At 35.9% G+C, this 20,452-nt stretch overlaps 1 protein-coding gene across 4 annotated transcripts; it reads left to right on the top strand.

The window, feature by feature from the left end:
• The first annotated feature begins 1,482 nt into the window (after positions 1 to 1,482).
• LOC127254681 (CASP-like protein 3A1) lies at positions 1,483 to 7,801 on the top strand. 4 transcript variants are annotated; one of them, XM_051279912.1, is made up of 4 exons: positions 1,483 to 1,668; positions 5,813 to 6,127; positions 6,615 to 6,750; positions 7,492 to 7,801. In XM_051279912.1, exons 1-4 carry the CDS (start codon positions 1,643 to 1,645, stop codon positions 7,705 to 7,707), a joined length of 693 nt encoding a protein of 230 aa, XP_051135869.1. In that variant the 5' UTR covers positions 1,483 to 1,642; the 3' UTR covers positions 7,708 to 7,801. The 4 variants fall into 4 exon arrangements, with proteins under 4 accessions (XP_051135869.1, XP_051135872.1, XP_051135871.1 ...); XM_051279915.1 differs by having other exon boundaries at positions 5,731 to 6,127; positions 7,492 to 7,800; XM_051279914.1 differs by having other exon boundaries at positions 5,690 to 6,127; positions 7,492 to 7,800.
• The last annotated feature ends 12,651 nt before the right edge of the window (positions 7,802 to 20,452 follow it).

The raw sequence follows: 20,452 nt of genomic DNA, 5'->3' as shown, positions 1-20,452 counted from the left end.
TCTTTATCGTGGTTCAAGAACACGCACCAACATGGGTGTGTGTGTGTGTGTGGTAGAAGCACGTGGATGGAGTCATGCATGCAAGCTGGTTTGCTGACAATCATCCATGCCCCCTATCATTGCACTTGCTGGTTTTTGCCAAATATAAATATACTTATTATTTTGTTAAATAATTTTATTTTTAAATTATTATACTCTTTCCAGTCTTATTGGAAGATTGACATTTATTTTTTACACGTAAATTTTTTAATATTAATATTATATTGAATTATAGTAAAAAAGATAAAAATATCCCTATTAGTATGATATAATGTTAAAAGGGTCTTTATTATGTTAGGTATATAATACAATTACTAAATTATGAAATGATAACATTGTACGGATAAAAATATAAAATAGTAACATTTCAATTAGACATAAATACTTTTATTATAAAAGAAAATTTATATTTTTACTTATTTTTTAAAAATATGTACCTAGTCAACTAGACATAAATTTGATGGGTGGCATTAGTCAATCAAAAATATTTGTTTAGATTTTTTTATTTCTTTTCAATAAAATGGGTTTGTTTGGTTTATATTTAAATTTCGATAAAATATTTTATGAGATAAAATAAATTTTTCCCTTGTTAAATCAAATCTATGTATAATTTTCATTTTTGTTTGTTAAAAAAATATACTCCCCCCGTCCCATTGAAAAGTTACTATTTTTCATTTTCATCTGTTCCAAAATAAGGTTACCATTTCCTAATTTAGTAATTGTACCTTCCAACGGGACGAGGGAGTATGTAATTTCAATTTTTAACAAATAACTTATACTTTTTAATTTATCCCCTCCATCATACTTATTTACAAAAATATCATAATTACTTGCTCATTAAATTTATTAAAACAAAATTTTCACGCTACATAATAAAGTAATATTTTCTCCGTCCAATTAATAAGTTTATATTTATTTATTTTTTTGCTTTATTGTACTTAAAATTAAAAATATTCTTATAATTGTATAATTTTTAAAAGAAATATCATTATTTCCTTGTTATCAAACATTAATAAAAGTATTTTTAATTTTTTTTTATTTGTACTAAATTTTAATATAATAATAAATATTCAAATGTCAAACCTTCTAAATTGAGAGAGGAAGTATAATACTCTACCGTCCGCCCCGATTACATTTATTTTGCATTATTGTATTTAACATTAATTTTTTTTATTTTTTATTTTGTACAGTGAAGTATTTTTGTATTTTTCATTAATTTGTATTATGTATTGATATAATAATTAATATTTAAATATCAATACTTAAAAGGTAAATATGACATTTATATAAAATAATATTATATTCATTAAAATTTATGTTTAACCCAAATAAAGATATATATGATAGATTGAATAGTATTAAGCAAATTAATTAATTTGATAAAATTCAAAGAAACAAAAACATGCACACACGCCATAACTAGCATTAAACTGCCGTAAGTTCTGGCGAAGGTTACTTCGGTCACTACAGAGAATTTCAAATTCTCAAATTAGGGTTTATCCCTCGATACAACGCATTCTTCGTCTCTGTTTCTCCGATCCGATTCCCGGCGCACGCAGGTGGCTTGAAATCCTCTCCATTGCAGGAAGCTGCTAGCTCTTCCATGGAAATTACTGATTACACCACCAGGTACATGGTTTGGGCGAAGTATTAATTATTTTGTTTTGCATTATGTGCGATTTTCGATTGGAGATCTATGATAGCTTGTGGAGTCTGGAATTGGAATTTTTTTGCATTACATAAATTTCTTTGTCCAGATAGTTAAACTAATTAATGTTTGTGTTTAATTGTGTATATGGAAATTAAGGCTAACGTTTGATTGCTGCTGCTTGTTCGATTTAATTAAGTTTTGTATAAAGGTGTGAATCCTTGCGTGCACACCAGAGTCTTAGAAGAATTTCTTTGAGATGAAATGAGTCTAATTAAGGATTCGATGAATTCATCATCGTCTCCTTAACATGAGTATAGAGAGTAGACAGAGAGCTAAAGAACAGAGAGATTATTGATCAATCTTAAGTATTTGGTGATCGAATTCAGTTGAATCCATAGTGCAGATCATTGCTCTGCTTAAAGCATCTATGCTTGTGAAAATTTTGAAATTATAAGGTTGAAACTCCTAACACTTCACAACTATTTTACCTAAAAATTAAAATCAAAATAATTACAATACAAACTTTAGGTTATGTTTACTTTAAGTTTAGTTTTAGTATTATGTAAATATATATATATATATACGTGCTATGCACGGTACCATTAATGAAAAAAATTACTCCATATCATTTATTTTTAAATTCTTTAATAAATTTAAGAATCATAATATTTTATAATAAAATAGTAATAATAAAATAAATAACAATGAAATAGTTTTTTAAAGAAAAATAATATTATTTAAAATAAATTTAAAAAATTCAAATTAATATCAAATAATAAAAAGTATGATTTGCTTTATATATTTGGAATAAAATATATAATATAAATTAAGTTGTGTAAAAACAAAATTATACTTACTAAATATAATTATATATAATATCATGATTGTAAATGAATATAAAATATATCATTGAATATTATAACATTGGTAATTACTAAAAAAATATTATATATTTTTTTTATTATAACGTGAGAACTGTATTTTTTTTTTGTTGTTGTGATGATATTAGTGTTTCTAAAATAAAAATTAATATGCTATATAATTTTAAAAATAAAATATGTATTTAAATAGTTTAAATACTACTGTTTTTTCCAATAAAATATATAATATGAATTAAATTTGGTAGAAAATAAAATTTTATATTTTAATATAATAAAAATGAAAGAAATATTTAAACTATCAATTTATAATATGTAAAAAAAACTGGATAATCTATTGTAATATAAAAAATTTATATATATAATTATTCATATACATAATAACAATTTTTTCGTTTACAATTTAATAGTAAAGTCGATCTTCCAATAATATAAAAATTTAAGTACCGTTAACAAAGAAAAAAAGAAAAAATAATAAAAATAAAAATACAACTTTTCTTTCTTCTTTTCTCTTTTCTTTCTACTTTTGTGTTTTTCTTCTTCTCGGTATTTTTGCTTTCAATTTGACAATTTTGACGACGATGATAATGGATTATTCTTGTCGAATAATTTTTAGCATCCAAACAGAATATTGACTACAATGCCTATCTATCACAAAAAAAAAAAAAAAAAGTAGCAACAAATCATTCGGCAAACAGTTTTGATATTTAGACAGTCTTTTCGATCCCTTTTTATCTGCTCTCTTTTTTTTACCATGATGATCCTGTAAATAAATCAGAGAAGACAATATTAGATGTAGTGTGTAAGTGCATCGATGACGAAAAAAATCAATTTGGAAAATAAGAAAGAAAAATCTAAAAAGTATTCAATTGAAATTGACTGATATCTTCTCATACTGCAATAAATATACATTTTGAAAGAAAATATTAGACAATATAAATAAGTCAACAATAGAAATAAGAGCAACCGAACTGTCCAGCAAACAACTTCCAATATTTAGAAGACATATGTTAAAGACAGCATTTTGGGATCCTAACTTTATGGCTGAGCTGAAAAAACAAAACAAAATAAATAATTTAGAAAAAACTAAAAATATCTAAAAGTTATAAAATATATATAAAAAATATTATCAATTAGAAGAATAACAAAACAACTCAATATTATCACTAAAAAAAATTATCAAAAAAATAACAACATCAATGATAATAAAGCCGCGTTACCCTTCCCTCGTATGTTTTCTCTTCTTTCTTCTGGCAGCAACAGATGAATGGTGCTTAACGAATTGTATATCTATATATAGAAAAAAAAAATAGTTTTTCTCCACTAACATTGAAACAACCGTCTCACTATTTCAAAATTGTCATTTACATCTTCTATCATTTATTTTGATAATTAAAAAAAAACAATAAATTCTAAATCTAAGAATAAAAATTAAAAGGTCCAATTTTGATCTCTTTTATATATATATACATGATATATGATATGTTCTTACAAGCAATTATTCAAATCAAACCTAAAACCATACCTCAAGTATAAAAAGTTAATGCTCCAAAACCCAAAACAGTGGTTCTTCCAAAACAACAATTTAAATATGATTTTTGGGAAGTTCTGAAATTTAAAAAATTTTGAAATATAATAAAAGATTGAGAGTCTTTGATTAAATATTTTATGAGAAAATAAATATTTATTCTGATTTTTCAAAAAATAAAATATATAATATAAAATACCACGGATAAGTAATGTTAAGAGTAATTTTTATAAGAACCTATGTGAAATGAGATCACATTTATTAATTAGGGCGTAGGTTTCACAGTCAACTAAAGAAGATCACTGTTACACTAATCTGTGTGAATGTTTTGTATGAAGAAATTATGTACCTAGAAATTGGCAGCATCCTTTCTTTATTATTATTATTATTATTATTATTATTATTATTATTTCAACTCATTTATTTACACTAATCTGGGGGGTGCCATTAATTAATTACCTCCAATGTAATGTAATGAATTGCATGATTGTTGCATAGAATTGGGGGTGGGGATCCTCAGCATCACTCCTCCATGCTCCACTCTTAGCATCCCCAGGTTGTTTGATGATGCTGAGGGTGGGGCATGGAGGAGTGATGCTGAGGATCCCCAGGTTGTGTGATGATGCTAAGAGTGGGACATGGAGGAGTGATACTGAGGATCCCCAGTGTGGAGAATGGAGAAGATGATGCTGAGGATCCCCTCCCATAGGATATGAATCAAATTGATAATTTTCCCTACAGAACTGTTCATCATTTAAGAGCATATACACTGGATTGATATTCGACGGCTTCTCTTCTCTTCTCTTCGGATATAGAGGCAATGTTAAAATAAAAATTTAATATACAACATATATAGCATGTTTTAATGGCGAGATCTTTTTAAAGGTACGGTAGGCTGTGTTTAGAGAGAGAATATTATATATTAGTTTGAACATGCACCATTTTATACTATTCATTCGTAATTCCTTTCTTCGTCTTCTTTAAAATTATCAAATTAAATATTTATTATTTTCAAACTTCAATCCTCATCCAAACTGATATTTAAATTTCATTCATGTGTTGGTTTCATGATGTATCAATGGTGTAGATTCAGTTTTTATTTGTATGAGTTATAATATATGACTAAATTTTGTTCTAGGGTTTTTTTAGGGGATTGAAATTCACCCTTGTATCATACTTCATTCATTCATTACTTCGAACAAGCTCTATTGTTTTATCTTTCTTTATTAATTTTAAACAGAACCCTTCGGATAATCAGCGTGTTTGTATTCATACTAAATTTTTAGGATGAAACTGACAAGAAAAAAAAAAAAAAAATTAAATTCATTTTCTTTGTCATGAATTCTTGTTGGGGCATTTTGTAATTTAAATTCAGAGTAAAAATTATTTTTGATTTTCCAACTCAAATATAAAATCCAGACATATAAAACCTAAGAAAAGTCGAAATTCTATCAAATTTAAAATGAGGTGAAGTGATTGGAAGTGAGCATTAAATTTCATGTTTTTTTTGGACGTTACGATATAGGGAATTTGCAATGCCCAATTGAGTTGCATTGAAATAACAAGCCAACTGCATCAATTTTCATCGATCAGATCTCCACCGTCCAATTAGTCACGAGAGCTTTCCGTGGCAGTCAGCCAGCCCTTTGACCACTCTCAGATTGCGCCACGTGTCCCTCTCCTCCGTGCTTATAAACCCCTGCTTCCTTCCTTCAGTCTGTTGTATAGAGAGTTAGAAGCGATTGTGCGAAACGAAATTTTGAAAATGACGAATGCGCCGGAGGTGACGATCCAGCTGCCGGAGGCGAAGACGGCGGCGGCGGAGAGTGGTCCTCTGGTTTCGGAGGCGAGTCGGAGGAGCGGTGACCGGCGAAAGGCGGACGTCACGAACACCGTCGTACGGATTCTCTGTTTTATAACCAGCGTCACGGCGCTGTCGGTGATGACCACGGCGAAGCAAGCTTCCACCATTTCTCTGTACGGATTCAGCATGCCTATCTACTCCAAGTGGTCGTTTTCGGATTCGTTCGAGTGAGTACGGATTTTGATTTTGATTTCGAATTGACGGTTTTCGATTCGTTTTCTTAAGTAATTGATTTAAATTCCAAAGCGCTGCGCCGATTTGATCTTTAATTCGCGTTCGATTCGTTTCGACTTGTTCGTTTTGGTTTCAATGATGAATTGATTTTGCTGCTGTTGGTACTGCTTTTTTTGTTTATTCAGAGCTTCATTTACCTTCAGAAACACACACACATACGTGCGTGTGTGTGTGTGTGATTTTCAATGGAAACGAAGGAGCGAATAAAACAAGCACCCGTGAACAAATTTCCTTTGTTGTTTTGACATGCTTATGGTGCATTGGTTTCACGCAATATGCATTTCCATTTTCATGTCATTGTCGTTTTCACTTCCATTGTTGTTACTGATTGAACATTCACAGGCACTTTGTTAGGGAGCACCACATCCTTAGAGACTAATTCAGGTTATACATATTTTTTTATATGAATGTGTACAATAGGTATCTTGTAGGAGTTTCTGCAGCAGTTGCAGTCCATTCCATGCTTCAACTGCTAATCAATTTGCTGAGGATCCATCGGGGATATCCGGTGATTCCGTCCAGGAACCACGCCTGGCTGATATTCGGCGGAGATCAGGTAAAGAAAAGAGGTGCTTGGGAGAACATGTAGTGCATTTGTTAGCTAACACATTAGGATAATTTGAATCTTAACACACTTTTTACATGAAAGACTACATAACACGTGGTTAACGAGATTCATATATAACGTAAATTTACTTTGCACATGAGGGTATGTGTTCAAAAGACTACGTAATATATGTAATTAATAATGCATATCTCTACTTAGGGATGGCTATTTGGCCCAGCCCGACCCAATTCCTAACTGAATTGAACTCACAATCAAATATATATCATACGAGAATATTATTTTTGTAATGAGGTTTTTTCGTCCTTAAATTCACTTTTTTCCGTTAGTAATGACATTAGAGACGGAATTAGGGATGATATTACGTTAGCTACGTAAACTTTAGGACGGAATTCTGTTACAAATATACTATTTTTATCGGTGGCTGTATTTATTCTTTATTTTAAAAATGAATATATATATATATATAAATTTATTAAAGTTTAAATAATAATTTAAAGAATGGGCCCGCCCGACTTGCATGAGCTCGGGTATGGCCCGAAAAAATTTTGACCTATTTTTGGAAGTCAAAGCATGATTTTTTTGTGGTGTGCTCAGACTGAATTTTTAAGCCGTACTTATTTTTGTCACTCTTATCTTTACTAACTTAAACTTTTAGGTGAAATAGTTATTAACATTTTATAATGTATATCCATTCATTGCGAAAAGTATAATGTGACATTGTTGTCACAGATATTTGCATACAGTATGATGAGCGCAGGATCGGCTGCATCGGGTGTGACGAACCTGAACAGGACGGGGATCCATCACTCGGCGCTGCCCAACTTCTGCAAGCCGCTGCAACTGTTCTGCGACCGGGTCGCGGTGTCGATCTCGTTTGCGTTCTTGACCTGCTTCTTGTTGGCTGTATCTGTGGTTCTTGATGTTGTTTGGCTCTCTAAATATTAATTCTAAGTGTAGTGTAGTGTTAGAGTTCATGTGATGTCTAAAAGAAACATTTATTATCTATCATATCCTCATTTCTTCTTAGTTATTATTATTGATCTCATCAATGGATGGGATGCTCATTTAATTTACTTTCATACACACCACAATTATATAAGCCTATGTTGGATGTCAATTCCATCACACGTAAACAGGATGCTTATATTTTATTTTTTTTTGCCAAAACTAAACATGTCTATAATATATTTGAAATTCTCTACAAATTATATATATATATATATCTGTATATATCTTTATAATATTAAATTTCATTTTCTTATAAAATAATATTGATATTAAAATGAATAAATTTTAAGATACTTTAACAAATTTTTTAGATTTATTTTAAATCAAATACACCTCAATGCTTAAACAAATACTGTCTCGTGTATCATTCTAAATTTTGTTTTTCTTATCTCCAAATCTCAGGGTTTTACTATTTGTACACTGCATTTTTGCAAAAAAATATTTTTTTTATCTTATAAAATATCTCATCGTACATTATTTTAATGTCAAACTGAAACTAAAATTTTCTCAAACTCGTTAGGAAAAACATACCCTAAAAATACTACTTTAGTCTTCCTTGTAATGATAAACCCATTTAGAATGTAATAAAAACATTCTAATTGTCTTTAGGCGTTTGAAGTTTGAACTCAGTCACAACTCCTCCATCACATCATCCCTTACGAACTTATTTTAAAATATCTTTAGTAGTACATAGTCATTTTCAAATAGTTATATTTTATATTTCTTTTTCTTCCATTATTGTATTTTTAAAGTCTCATTAATGTGATGACAAAGAAAAATCAAAGTATTAGTCTAATCTTGGGTCCTTATATTTTTATCTTTGATGATGGTAGGGTAGCAATGTATATTTTAAAATTATGAGTTCATGCCATATAATTTTTATAATTATTATTTTATAACATGGGAATCCGTCTTATCTAAAAGTGCATATTAGATAAACCTGCGGCCGAACTTAATATCCTGCAAATTAGACTCGGCAAGACAAGTTAGGCGAGTGGGACAACCTCCTATTAAATTTATATCCTCATTTCGTTTCCATTAGGCCCAAACTCTTTGTCTACATTAATTTAAGCCCATTAGACTACCAAGTAAAATTTGAGATAGGACTAATAGTAGTAATAATAATGACAAATAGAAATTATGATCAAATGAGTAATTTTAAGAGCTAAATTTTGAACTCTATGTTTTTTTTGGGTTGCCAATTCAAATGTTATTATTCATTAATTTTACTTTTTCAAAAATATTAAATTATTTTTTTTATATACAATAAAAAATAATTTTATATTTAAAATATTACATCAAAATTGACATTTATATTATGTCAAATTATATTTTAATTTAAAATTTATCATTTAAAACTCAAAATCTAATTAATATCTCACAAACAAACATACCGTAAATGAACAAGGACCACTTGGCTGCGTGAAGTCATAGGTTTATAATATTTCGATATCACTTGATATTGTCTGTCGAACGTAATTCGTCTAATATAACTTATCTTGCTACATAGTTTTCAAATTATAAAACTCAATTAAAAATTTATTCAGAGTATAATCGAAAAATAATTGTGGTGAATTCTTACGTGATAAAAAGCCGGGACCACTATTGAGATTTTTATTTTTATTTATTTATTTTTATTCTTTTTGGGATGTGTGTGTCACTTTCATTGTATGCCACATTATATCCAACATTGCCCTATTAGATGCTAAGTATCCTTCTCGATGTTTAGCGTGATTACAACAATTGTCTTCCACTACAAAAAAAATAATATATTTGTAACAAAATTTCGTCCCTAATGTTCACGTAGCTAACGTAATTTCATTCCTAATTCCGTTTCTAATGTCATTAGTAACGGAAAAAGTAGATTTATAAACAAAAAAGTTTTGTTACAAAAATAATTTTTTCTTGTAGTGTTCCTTTCAAAAATTTTCTTTAAAAAAGTAAAAATGAAAACATACACAAAACTATTTAGAAATAAATATGTTTACTTGCTTGTTTCAAATTTACTAATTATTTATATAATAGAATAATTATTTTCACTAATACATTTTTAATTATTTACTAATAATATTTATTACAAATTCTTGTATCTATCATAATTCTGACACAATAAGTAGAACGAAGAGAGTAATATCTTGTGAGAGAATATATATTATATACATTGGAAATCATATCAATAAAAAAAAAATATAAATTGTGTGAACAAAACCACACTAAGTAAAAAGTAAAATAGAAGTCTTATTGTATTTATTACCGAGTTGGTAAAAAGGAAGTGGTAATACATGTTTAAAAAGAAGTTTCACAATATTATTAGTATTAAAATAAAAGTAATAAAATTACGAAAGAACAATTTTTTTATTATAAATAGATTATGCAACCAAGTCAACAATAAAAAACAAATGGAATAAGCATTATTTTTCGTAAAAAAAATAAAAAAAATCACGTTCAAACTATTATTGAAACTAAAAACTAAAATCAAACTTCAAATTAATACATCCAATTTATTTTTACTATAACATTTGGACGATATTATATATATATATATAACTACATGACATGGACACATTTTTTGGCATATATTAATAATTACATAAGAGATTAATTAAAGTGAAACTGTTACGTACGAAATTTAGAATTAGGTTAAAAGCCCAAGGTAAAAAAGAAGAATGGGCCTGGCAATAGGGTTGATTGAACTGGCTGAAGGACACCGTGAGGAAATCAAGGAAAATAAATTTATTTATTTATTTCTAAGGAAAATACAGGACGGAAGGTTCTCAGGTCGGTAGGTCCTCAGGACGGAAGGACTTCAGGTCGGTAGGTCCTCAGGACGGAAAGACCTCAGGTCGGAAGGTCTTCAGGTCAGTAGGTCCTTAAGACGGAAAGTCATTAGGACGGAAGGACCTCAGGTCGGTAGGTCCTCAAGACGGAAGGACCTCAGGTCGGAAGGTCTTCAGGTCGGTAGGTCTTCAAGACGGAAAGTCATTAGGACGGACGGACCTCAGGTCGGTAGGTCCTCAAGACGGAAGGACCTCAAGTCGGAAGGTTTTCAGGTCGGGAAGTCCTCAAGACGGAAAGACCTCAAGTCGGAAGGTTTTCAGGTCGGGAGGTCCTCAAGACGGAAAGACCTCAAGTCGGAAGGTTTTCAGGTCGGGAAGTCCTCAAGGCGGAAAGACCTCAAGTCGGAAGGTTTTCAGGTCGGGAAGTCCTCAAGGCGGAAAGACCTCAAGCCAGATGGTTCGCAAGTCGGGAGGATTGGCGGTCGGACCCATACTATTGTAGATTGGCAGTCGGGCCAAAAGAGCGGAAGGTCTGTGGTCGGCTCAAGGAGTGAAATATAGGGAATTTTTGGTCTGCTGGGGACACGTGTCAGCATAAGAAAGGTTGGAAGACGGTTGAGAAGGAGACGTTGTAACCGTTCGGGTGACGGTTTTCAGTACGGTTTCCCAGGGAATATTTAAGGATTTGGATCATCATTTGGCAAGGGATCTTCAATCAACTTCAACAAAGCAAAGTCAGATTTGGGGATCACCACTTTAAATTTCAGTCTTTTATTTTCCAGTTTATTTTCTGTACCATACAGTGTTTAGAGATTCCTAATCTCAGGCACTAATTAATCAAGTTTAAGGATATTTTCTATATCTTTGAATTTTACTTTATTTTTGTTGAAAAATTACATCAACAAATTGGCGACCACAGTGGGAGCAAGACAAAATTGCTCATTCCAATTCCGGCGATAATTTCATACGTCTTAGATCCGGCCGAATCATCGGAAGGGTCCATATGGCAGGGTCACAACCGCAAGCATCTTCGACACCGGTGGGAGAATCCGTTCCACCACCCATTGTGCCAAATGCCGGGGACATCCCACAACCACCAACTGATTGGTGGTCTTATGTTCAACAAATGAACAACCAGCATACCTTGGTTATGCAGAATATGTTGCGTGAGCAACAAACGAACATGTTGCGTGAGCAACAGAGTCAGTTGCAGAACATGATAGATCAAGCATTGTCAAGGGTTAGTCTTCAACCCACTCAAACGCCACCAGGAGTGTCACCGTCCAGACCACAGGCAAATTTCGCAGGGCCATCATTCGTGGATAGTACATTCCCAAGTGCCACAAATCCCAACCGAATGGATCGGGGAAAAACTCCTTTGACTTTTCCCAACAATGTTCCACTGGGACCAAGGGTTACCAATTCGCAGCCGAACAATACAAGGGAGGACAGGCCTGAAGGATATATACATGATCCGATTCATATTCCTGTGCAGGATCCGTTCCAGGTTCCTGATCATCAACGCTTTCATGTAGATCCTGATGAGATTGCACATATATTAAGGGATCAGTATGGATTAACTCCTCAGATGGCTAACCGCCCTGCATATCAAAGACCTTTCCCAGAAAGGATCATTCATGAACACCCTCTCCCAAGGAATTTTCGACCACCCGACTTTCATGCATTCTCAGGGGAGGACGGATCTTCCACCATAGAACATGTTGGTCGGTTCACAGCACAATTAGGAGAGGTTGGCAATAACCCTTTTTATAAGTTACAGCTGTTTGGTTTGTCTCTTACCAGAACGGCGTTTTCATGGTTTGTAAGTCTACCTCCTGGACAAATTCAGACATGGGAAGGATTGGAAATGGCATTTCACGCTAGATTCTTTAATCCTTTACCAGTTGTTTCTTTAACTGATTTACTTGAATTGAGACAGTATCCAGAAGAAACTGCTTCACAGTTTATAGAAAGGGTACGATTGATGAAGGGACGATGTCCTACGGTAATCAGTGAGAAAGAGATGACCAATTTAGTGGTCCGGAATATGCATAATCGCTTAAGAAAGGCACTCACTGCCCTGGATGTTGAGGATTTGGCAAATCTTGCATCCAAGGCAGGACGTCTAGAGTCTTTGTTCAGAGAGGAAGAGCAGCATAACAGGCGTAATAGAGGCCAACATATGGCGAGTATGGGAACAGAAACATGCGACTTTGATTTTAATCAGTCAGAAGAGATGGCAGCCGAAATCCTTTCTGGAAAACCGTATGTATGTCCTAAATTGAAGCCAGTACCAGGATCTGAAGGAAAGGAGCAACCGACCTTTGATAGTTCGAAAGCTGATGAAATCTTTGATATCCTACTGACTGATGGGCAGATTCGTATTCCAAAGGGCCAAAGACTTGCCACTAAAGAAGAAATCAAAGGGAGACCATATTGTAAGTGGCATAATTCTTTCACACACACTACAAGTCAGTGTACTCATTTTAGGAAGGAAATTCAAAAAGCCATCAAGACAGGTCGGCTCAAATACATCACTTTAGGTGTAGACCAGCAACCATTTCCGAAACTAACAACTGCAATGGTTGACATCCAACCAAGTTCGGAAACAAGGAAAAGTTCGGTCAATAGTGGACAAACAGGGGAGCAAACTAGTCCCGGAAAAAAGAAAGGGAATCAGCCAAACAGCAGCCGACCGGAAGAACGACTCAAGGTTGTTGAAAGGCCAGTCGCTGAAAAATGGGACCGTCCAGACGGTTCTTTTAACGTGGAAGTGAAGGAAAAGGTTTTAGTGAAAGACCACCCGACCAGAAAAACGGGTTCAGTCGGGAACGAGTGGGCTCGAAATAAAAAGCCTTTACCCGTTGATATAGATCCTCGTTTCCCAGGTATGAATCGTACACAGATTCGCAATGCCAAACGCAGGTATGCTGCAAAGTATGGGAAACGAGTTCCTGCAGTGCAACAAAGAACCGACGAACAAACTGCGGCCGACCACTTGACAGGAGATCAGTCCATTAGAGTCTTTACAGAACAAACGACCGATGAGCAGGGAGCGGCCATTCAGTCTCCAATAAGTCGGTCCAGTCGGGTCTGGTCAGGAAAGCAACCGAAGGACGGATTAGGAGCTTCCGACTATACCAAAAGAAGTTCGTCGGGACAGGGGAAAGGTAAGGGAATGGCACATGAAATAATTAAAGGTTTTAGATGCCAACATTGTGAACGGATCAACATCAATCCATCTCTGGAAGAATTTCGTATTGAATCCTTGACGGTTCAATCTCGAAATGAGACGAAGGAAGAAGTGGTGCCTACAGAGGAAAATTCAAGATCTGTTAAATCTCGTCTGGGACCACGAATCCCTTGTCGAATGACAGAGGTTAACCAGATGAGTGATGAACCGACGTGGGCGAGTCTGGTAGATGATATTATGGACGAACCTTTATGGGCATTCTTGGCAGATGGCGAATTAGAGGAAACAGAGTGGGCAAAGATTACAGATTCTGAGCCTCAGTCGGAAGCACCTTCAATTGTGTTTCCTCCTATTCCAGAGGGTGCGAACTCCCATTTGAAACCCCTGTATGTTAATGCTCACATTTGTGGGAAACCAATCACAAAGGTTTTCGTGGATAATGGAGCAGTCTTTAATGTTATGCCATTGAAGACTCTCAAGAAGCTAGGGAAAGGAATTCATGATCTGTCCCCTGTGGAATTCGAAATGACAAGTTTTACAGGGCAGCCGACCAAGCCTGAAGGTATGATGGTTGCCACAATTGAGGTCGGACCAAAGAAAATTTCCACTGTTTTCTTTATTGTGGACGCAGATACCACATACTCTCTTTTGCTGGGACGAGATTGGATTCATGCCTCTCAATGTGTGCCATCAACCTTGCACCAACAGTTAATGTTCTGGGAAGGAAATCAGGTCTTTAAAATGGAAGCGAATGACAACCCATTCGACGTAACAGAACAAGTGGAAGAGTCAGTGTTTTATTCTAGTCATTTGGCTCCGATGTCTCAGTTGTATATGGCCAGGGAATACCCAAACAAGGGTTATAAAGTCACTGGCCAGAACTCGATGTTCTATTAAAAGAACACCTTTATTGTATGGCTCATGATAAAGCCACACCCATTTCTGTATAAGTTGTTTGTAATGGAAGATACAACTTTAGAAGTATGTAGTTCTCTTATTAATAAGTTCTATTTAAAGCAGTTATTACATAAAGTAGAAAATAATAAAGAGATTCTGGATGTTCACCTCCAAGAAGATGAACAATTTCGTTGGCCCGACTTATTAGAAAAAACAGAACCAACAGCTTCATCACAAGACCCGTTATTGGAGTTTAATTTAGGAACCGAATTGGTTCCAAAAGTGATCAGGTTAAGTGGTTATTTGTCTAAAGAGCAACAAACAATGATGCTTGAAGTTATTAGAAACAACATTGATTGTTTAGCGTGGGATTATTCAGAGATGCCTGGTTTGACAAGAAGTCTAATAGAGCATCGATTGCCCATCAAAGAAGGTTGTAAACCTTACAAACAACCTCCAAGGCGAATGAGTCCAGATCTGATGCCTCAAATCAAGGAAGAAATCCAAAAACTTCTCAAAGTGGGTTTCATTCAACCTTGCCGTTATGCGGAGTGGCTGGCTAATATTGTGCCAGTGGTCAAGAAAAATGGTAAGATAAGGATATGCATCGACTTCAGGGATTTGAATCTAGCTACCCCTAAGGACGAATACGTGATGCCTATGGCCGACATGCTGATAGATGCAGCAGCAGGGCATAAAATCCTTAGTCTGATGGATGGCTATGCAGGTTATAACCAAATATTCTTGGCAGAAGAAGACATTCCTAAGACAGCATTCAGATGCCCAGGGGCTTTGGGTATTTATGAATGGACAGTCATGCCATTCGGGTTAAAGAATGCAGGGGCAACTTACCAAAGAGCCATGAATTCAATCTTTCATGATTTAATTGGCAGATCTATGGAAGTGTATATTGATGATGTTATAGTTAAATCTGCCAGTTTTGACGAACATTTGAGAGATCTTGAAGAGGCATTTGAAAGAATGAAGAAGTACAAGTTGAAGATGAATCCGACCAAATGTGCTTTTGGAATATCAGCCGGGAGCTTTCTAGGATTCTTAGTTCATGAGAGAGGAATTGAAATTGATGCCAATAAGGCTAAAGCCATTCTTGATAGTCGGCCACCCAAGACGGTTACAGAAATCCAAAGTCTGTTGGGTAAGGTGAATTATTTGAGGCGTTTCATTTCTAATGCTGCTGGCAAGGTCAGACCCATTACTAAATTATTGAAAGCTGGAAAAATTGCCTTTGAATGGGGTCCCGACCAACAAACGGCTTTAGATGCTATCAAGCAGGCATTGGTTCATCCTCCAGTCTTGATGCCTCCCAAACAAGGTCGGCCACTCAAACTTTATTTGGCAAATACATATAAAGTGGTTAGTTGTTTATTGGCGCAGGATGGTGATGACGGGAAGGAAAGGGCAATTTACTATCTCAGTAAAACCCTTACAGGACCAGAACTGAATTACACTATGCCAGAAAAAATGTGTTATTCATTGGTCTTCGCTTGCACTAAACTCGAGCATTATTTGCTGCCCAGAAGAGTTGAGGTCATATCAAAGGTGGATCTCATCAAATTGATTTTACAGAGACCTACTATGAAGGGCAGACTCATGAAATGGGCCATCAAATTGGCTCCTTTCGATCTTCAACATTCCCCGCTGAGGGCAATTAAGGGACAAGCAGTAGCCGACTTCTTGGCAGAATTCTCACAAGTCGGGTATTCTCTTTGTGATAGTGCCCGACCATTTAGTTGTGCATCATATCTGGATAATCTACAGGTCGGATGTGTGCCTTATATAAGTACCAGAACATGGTTGATGTTCTTTGATGGTTCTACCTTGGAAACAAATCGGGGGCAGGGGTCTTTTTGCAAGGACCTGATGGTCAAAAGATCAACTTACAACTACGATTGGAATCCATGACCCATAATTCGGCAGAATATGAAGCTTTAATTTTGGGTTTGGAGGCTTTAATTGCCAGGAAGGTCCAGTCTGTAATCATAAGGGGGGATTCTCAATTAGTAGTCAACCAGGTAAACAATCAATATGTGTGCAATTTCCCTCATCTTCGCAGATATAGGGACATTGTGAGTCGGCTACTGACAAGAATCTCAGAGGTAATAATTGAGTTCATTCCGAGGAAAGAAAACCAACGTGCTGATGAATTGGCTCAAAGGGCATGTAAAGGAATTCTGGAGGATATGTGGTCGGAGGTCAAGTCGGGCATAGAAGGAAAGACAGACCCGATCTGCGAAGTTACGGTCGGGCAGGAGACTATCGGACAGGACCCCGACTGCGAAGTTACGGTCGGGCAAGAGGATATCGGACAGGACCCCGACTGCGAAGTTGCGGTCGGGCAAGAGGATATCGGTCAGGAGTCCGACTGCGAGGTTACGGTCGGGCAAGAGGATAATGGACAGGAGCCCGATTACGAAGTTTTTATCGGACAGAAGTCCGATGGCGAAACAGTGTCCGATTGGAGAACAGAGCTTATCCTGTATTTACAGAATCCTGGTGCGAGTGTTTCAATTGCGACACGATTGAAGGCTTTACGTTTTCAATTGATAAATGGAATTTTGTACAAGAGATCATTTGAAGGTTTACTTTTGAAATGCTTGGGATCTAAAGAAGCTCTAGAAGTGATGACAGAAGTACATGGTGGGATATGTGGAGCTCATCGGGCAGGTCTCAATATGAGATGGGCCATTCATCGCTTGGGTTTTTTCTGGCCTAAGATTTTTGAGGATTGCATACAATTTGCAAAAGGCTGCCTGGAATGTCAGAGACATGGAAACTTGAATCATTTGCCAGTAACCGAATTGCAATTCTTGGCAAAACCATGGCCTTTTAAATCGTGGGCTATGGATATTATTGGTAAGATACATCCTGCTTCATCGAAACATCACTGTTTCATTTTGGTCGCGACTGATTACTTTACCAAATGGGTGGAAGCAGTTGCTTTGAAAAATGTGGATCAGAAAGAAGTGATAGACTTCGTTTTGAACCAAATTATTTACAGATATGGTATTCCTCAGTCTATAACAACCGACCAAGGCTTGGTCTTTACAGGGGAAAAGTTCTCTAATTTCTTGGCAGAATTCGGTGTTCGGTTACATCATTCTTCACCATATTATCCCCAAGCCAATGGACAGGCGGAAGCAGCAAATAAGATTATCATTGGGATTATAAAGAAGATGATTGAAGGGAACCCAAGAAAGTGGCATTTGTTATTGTCTCAGGCTTTATGGGCACATAGAAATGCCAGAAATACGGCCACAGGGTTCTCACCTTACCAACTTACGTTTGGCCAAGATGCTGTTTTACCAGCCGAAATTCGAGTGTCATCTGGCCGAACAGAATTTACTGATAGTGATCTTACAAAGGAATACCAACAAATTATGTTGCAGCAGTTAGAAGATTTGGATGTTAACCGTCTCCATGCAATAGATCGAAGTGTGAAACAGAGTGAAATCAGAGCAAGGAGTTATGGAAAGAAAGTTCTTCACAGGACATTCCAAAAAGGAGACCTAGTCTGGAAGACCATTCTTCCTACATATAAGAAAACCGATCAATTGGGAAAGTGGTCACCGAATTGGGAAGGACCATACATTGTTCAAAAAGATATTGGAAATGGCGCGTTCATTATTGTAAATCATGAAGGTAGAAGAGTACATGATTGTATTAATGCTAAATATCTGAAGAGGTATTATCCTGCCTTTTCAGATAACAAAACTGCCTGAAACCACATATTATTCAGAACCCATTTATGGGGGTTCGAACCTACTGGAAGGTTCATTTCTGTTAGTCATCGTGTAGTTGTGAGAAATTTTCTGTCTCTGAATCAGACTTTTCATCCCAGTGAGTGGATATTAGCTCTGGTTCTTCTTCAATAAGATCTTCCAAGTCTGGTCGGTACCTTTCCCATTGGCTTTGCATGTCATCTAGATCTTGATGGGTACGTGCTTGCATGTCTGTTAGGGCTTGATGTTCACGGTCAACAATGGTACGCAATCTTGAAAAGACTTTTCGTTGATTGGAAAATATGTTATCCCAACCAAGGTCTGGAAGTATGGTTGCTGCATGATTTTCAATCATTTCCATGTGATGATGGAGATCAGGGATGCGGCTGAGGATGTCATGAAGAGGTTCATACCCCTCAATGACTTTTTCCATCAGGAGGATGACGCGATGAATAGTTCTTCTACCTCGTTGGGAGAATCGGAATTTGAAGTCTAGTTGCTTGAGTATATATAACAAGTCTTCTGCATGGCCTCCAATAGGGTGATTACCTACAAAGAAGGGTTGAAGAACACCCTCCCAGTTGCTTGATGGAACATGAGGTCGGTCATTCGCCATGTTTGTTCACACTTTCAGTGTTTTGATTTTTAAAATATGCTTGGGAATATGTTTCTTAAAATGTGAGAAACAGTGTTCTTTTAAAGAAGGAGTTTGGTTCGTTTCCTATAAAGTTGGGAATTGAAAGGTGATCCTTGTTTTGAGAGAAGAAAGAAAAAAATGGATTACTAAGTCAGTTGTTGTTACAAAGGGGGAAATATTACAACAGTGCCCCTAGGGCAGTTTTTATTTGTGTCCATTTGTTTTCATCCCTGGATAGCCTTCTGGTAATGGCAGCCGTCTGATATCTTCTGATGAATTGGGATCGGGCTTGGGTTTTCAGCTCTTGATCCAATTCAGCCTCATTTTTGGTATACTTCTCAAGCAGATGCTGTTCATTGGTAATTTGCTTATCCAGGGTAGACTGTTCTTTCCTCAGCTCCCGCAATTCTGCCTCCTTTTTCTGAATGGCATCATCAACCAGAGCTTTCGTGATATGAATCTTCAGGAGTAGTGCAATATGGACGGATCGTCGGAGTTAGTACTTTCGAGGCTGAAAATGGACCTTCTGGAAGGGTTCCGTCGAAAGGAAGGGCAGGCATGTATTGATTCGCCATAGTTAGAATGTTTTGGGATTGTGATTCACACAGGCTTGTATTGCGAAGATGGAAGTTTATCAGGCGTGTTTCAGTAACTGGTGCAGTTGCTAAGGGAGTTTTTCAAGAGGGTAGTGATTTATGAACTTCCAAACATTGATTGTTAAATGGCGTTTGAAAGTCCCTTGGCGGCGGGCAAGTTGTTACGTACGAAATTTAGAATTAGGTTAAAAGCCCAAGGTAAAAAAGAAGAATGGGCCTGGCAATAGGGTTGATTGAACTGGCTGAAGGACACCGTGAGGAAATCAAGGAAAATAAATTTATTTATTTATTTCTAAGGAAAATACAGGACGGAAGGTTCTCAGGTCGGTAGGTCCTCAGGACGGAAGGACTTCAGGTCGGTAGGTCCTCAGGACGGAAAGACCTCAGGTCGGAAGGTCTTCAGGTCAGTAGGTCCTTAAGACGGAAAGTCATTAGGACGGAAGGACCTCAGGTCGGTAGGTCCTCAAGACGGAAGGACCTCAGGTCGGAAGGTCTTCAGGTCGGTAGGTCTTCAAGACGGAAAGTCATTAGGACGGACGGACCTCAGGTCGGTAGGTCCTCAAGACGGAAGGACCTCAAGTCGGAAGGTTTTCAGGTCGGGAAGTCCTCAAGACGGAAAGACCTCAAGTCGGAAGGTTTTCAGGTCGGGAGGTCCTCAAGACGGAAAGACCTCAAGTCGGAAGGTTTTCAGGTCGGGAAGTCCTCAAGGCGGAAAGACCTCAAGTCGGAAGGTTTTCAGGTCGGGAAGTCCTCAAGGCGGAAAGACCTCAAGCCAGATGGTTCGCAAGTCGGGAGGATTGGCGGTCGGACCCATACTATTGTAGATTGGCAGTCGGGCCAAA

The sequence above is a fragment of the Andrographis paniculata genome, unplaced genomic scaffold (assembly GCF_009805555.1).
Source record: "Andrographis paniculata isolate CXL003 unplaced genomic scaffold, ASM980555v1 Contig52END, whole genome shotgun sequence".
Taxonomy (NCBI): domain Eukaryota; kingdom Viridiplantae; phylum Streptophyta; class Magnoliopsida; order Lamiales; family Acanthaceae; genus Andrographis; species Andrographis paniculata.
This window is presented reverse-complemented; position numbering and strand designations above follow the sequence as displayed.

Coding starts and splice junctions, on each gene's coding strand:
- LOC127254681 (XM_051279912.1), top strand. CDS start 1,643: ATGGAAATTACTGATTACACCACCAG. Junction 1,669..5,812: donor ATTACTGATTACACCACCAG/GTACATGGTTTG, acceptor TCCTTCCTTCAG/TCTGTTGTATAGAGAGTTAG. Junction 6,751..7,491: donor TGATATTCGGCGGAGATCAG/GTAAAGAAAAGA, acceptor TTGTTGTCACAG/ATATTTGCATACAGTATGAT.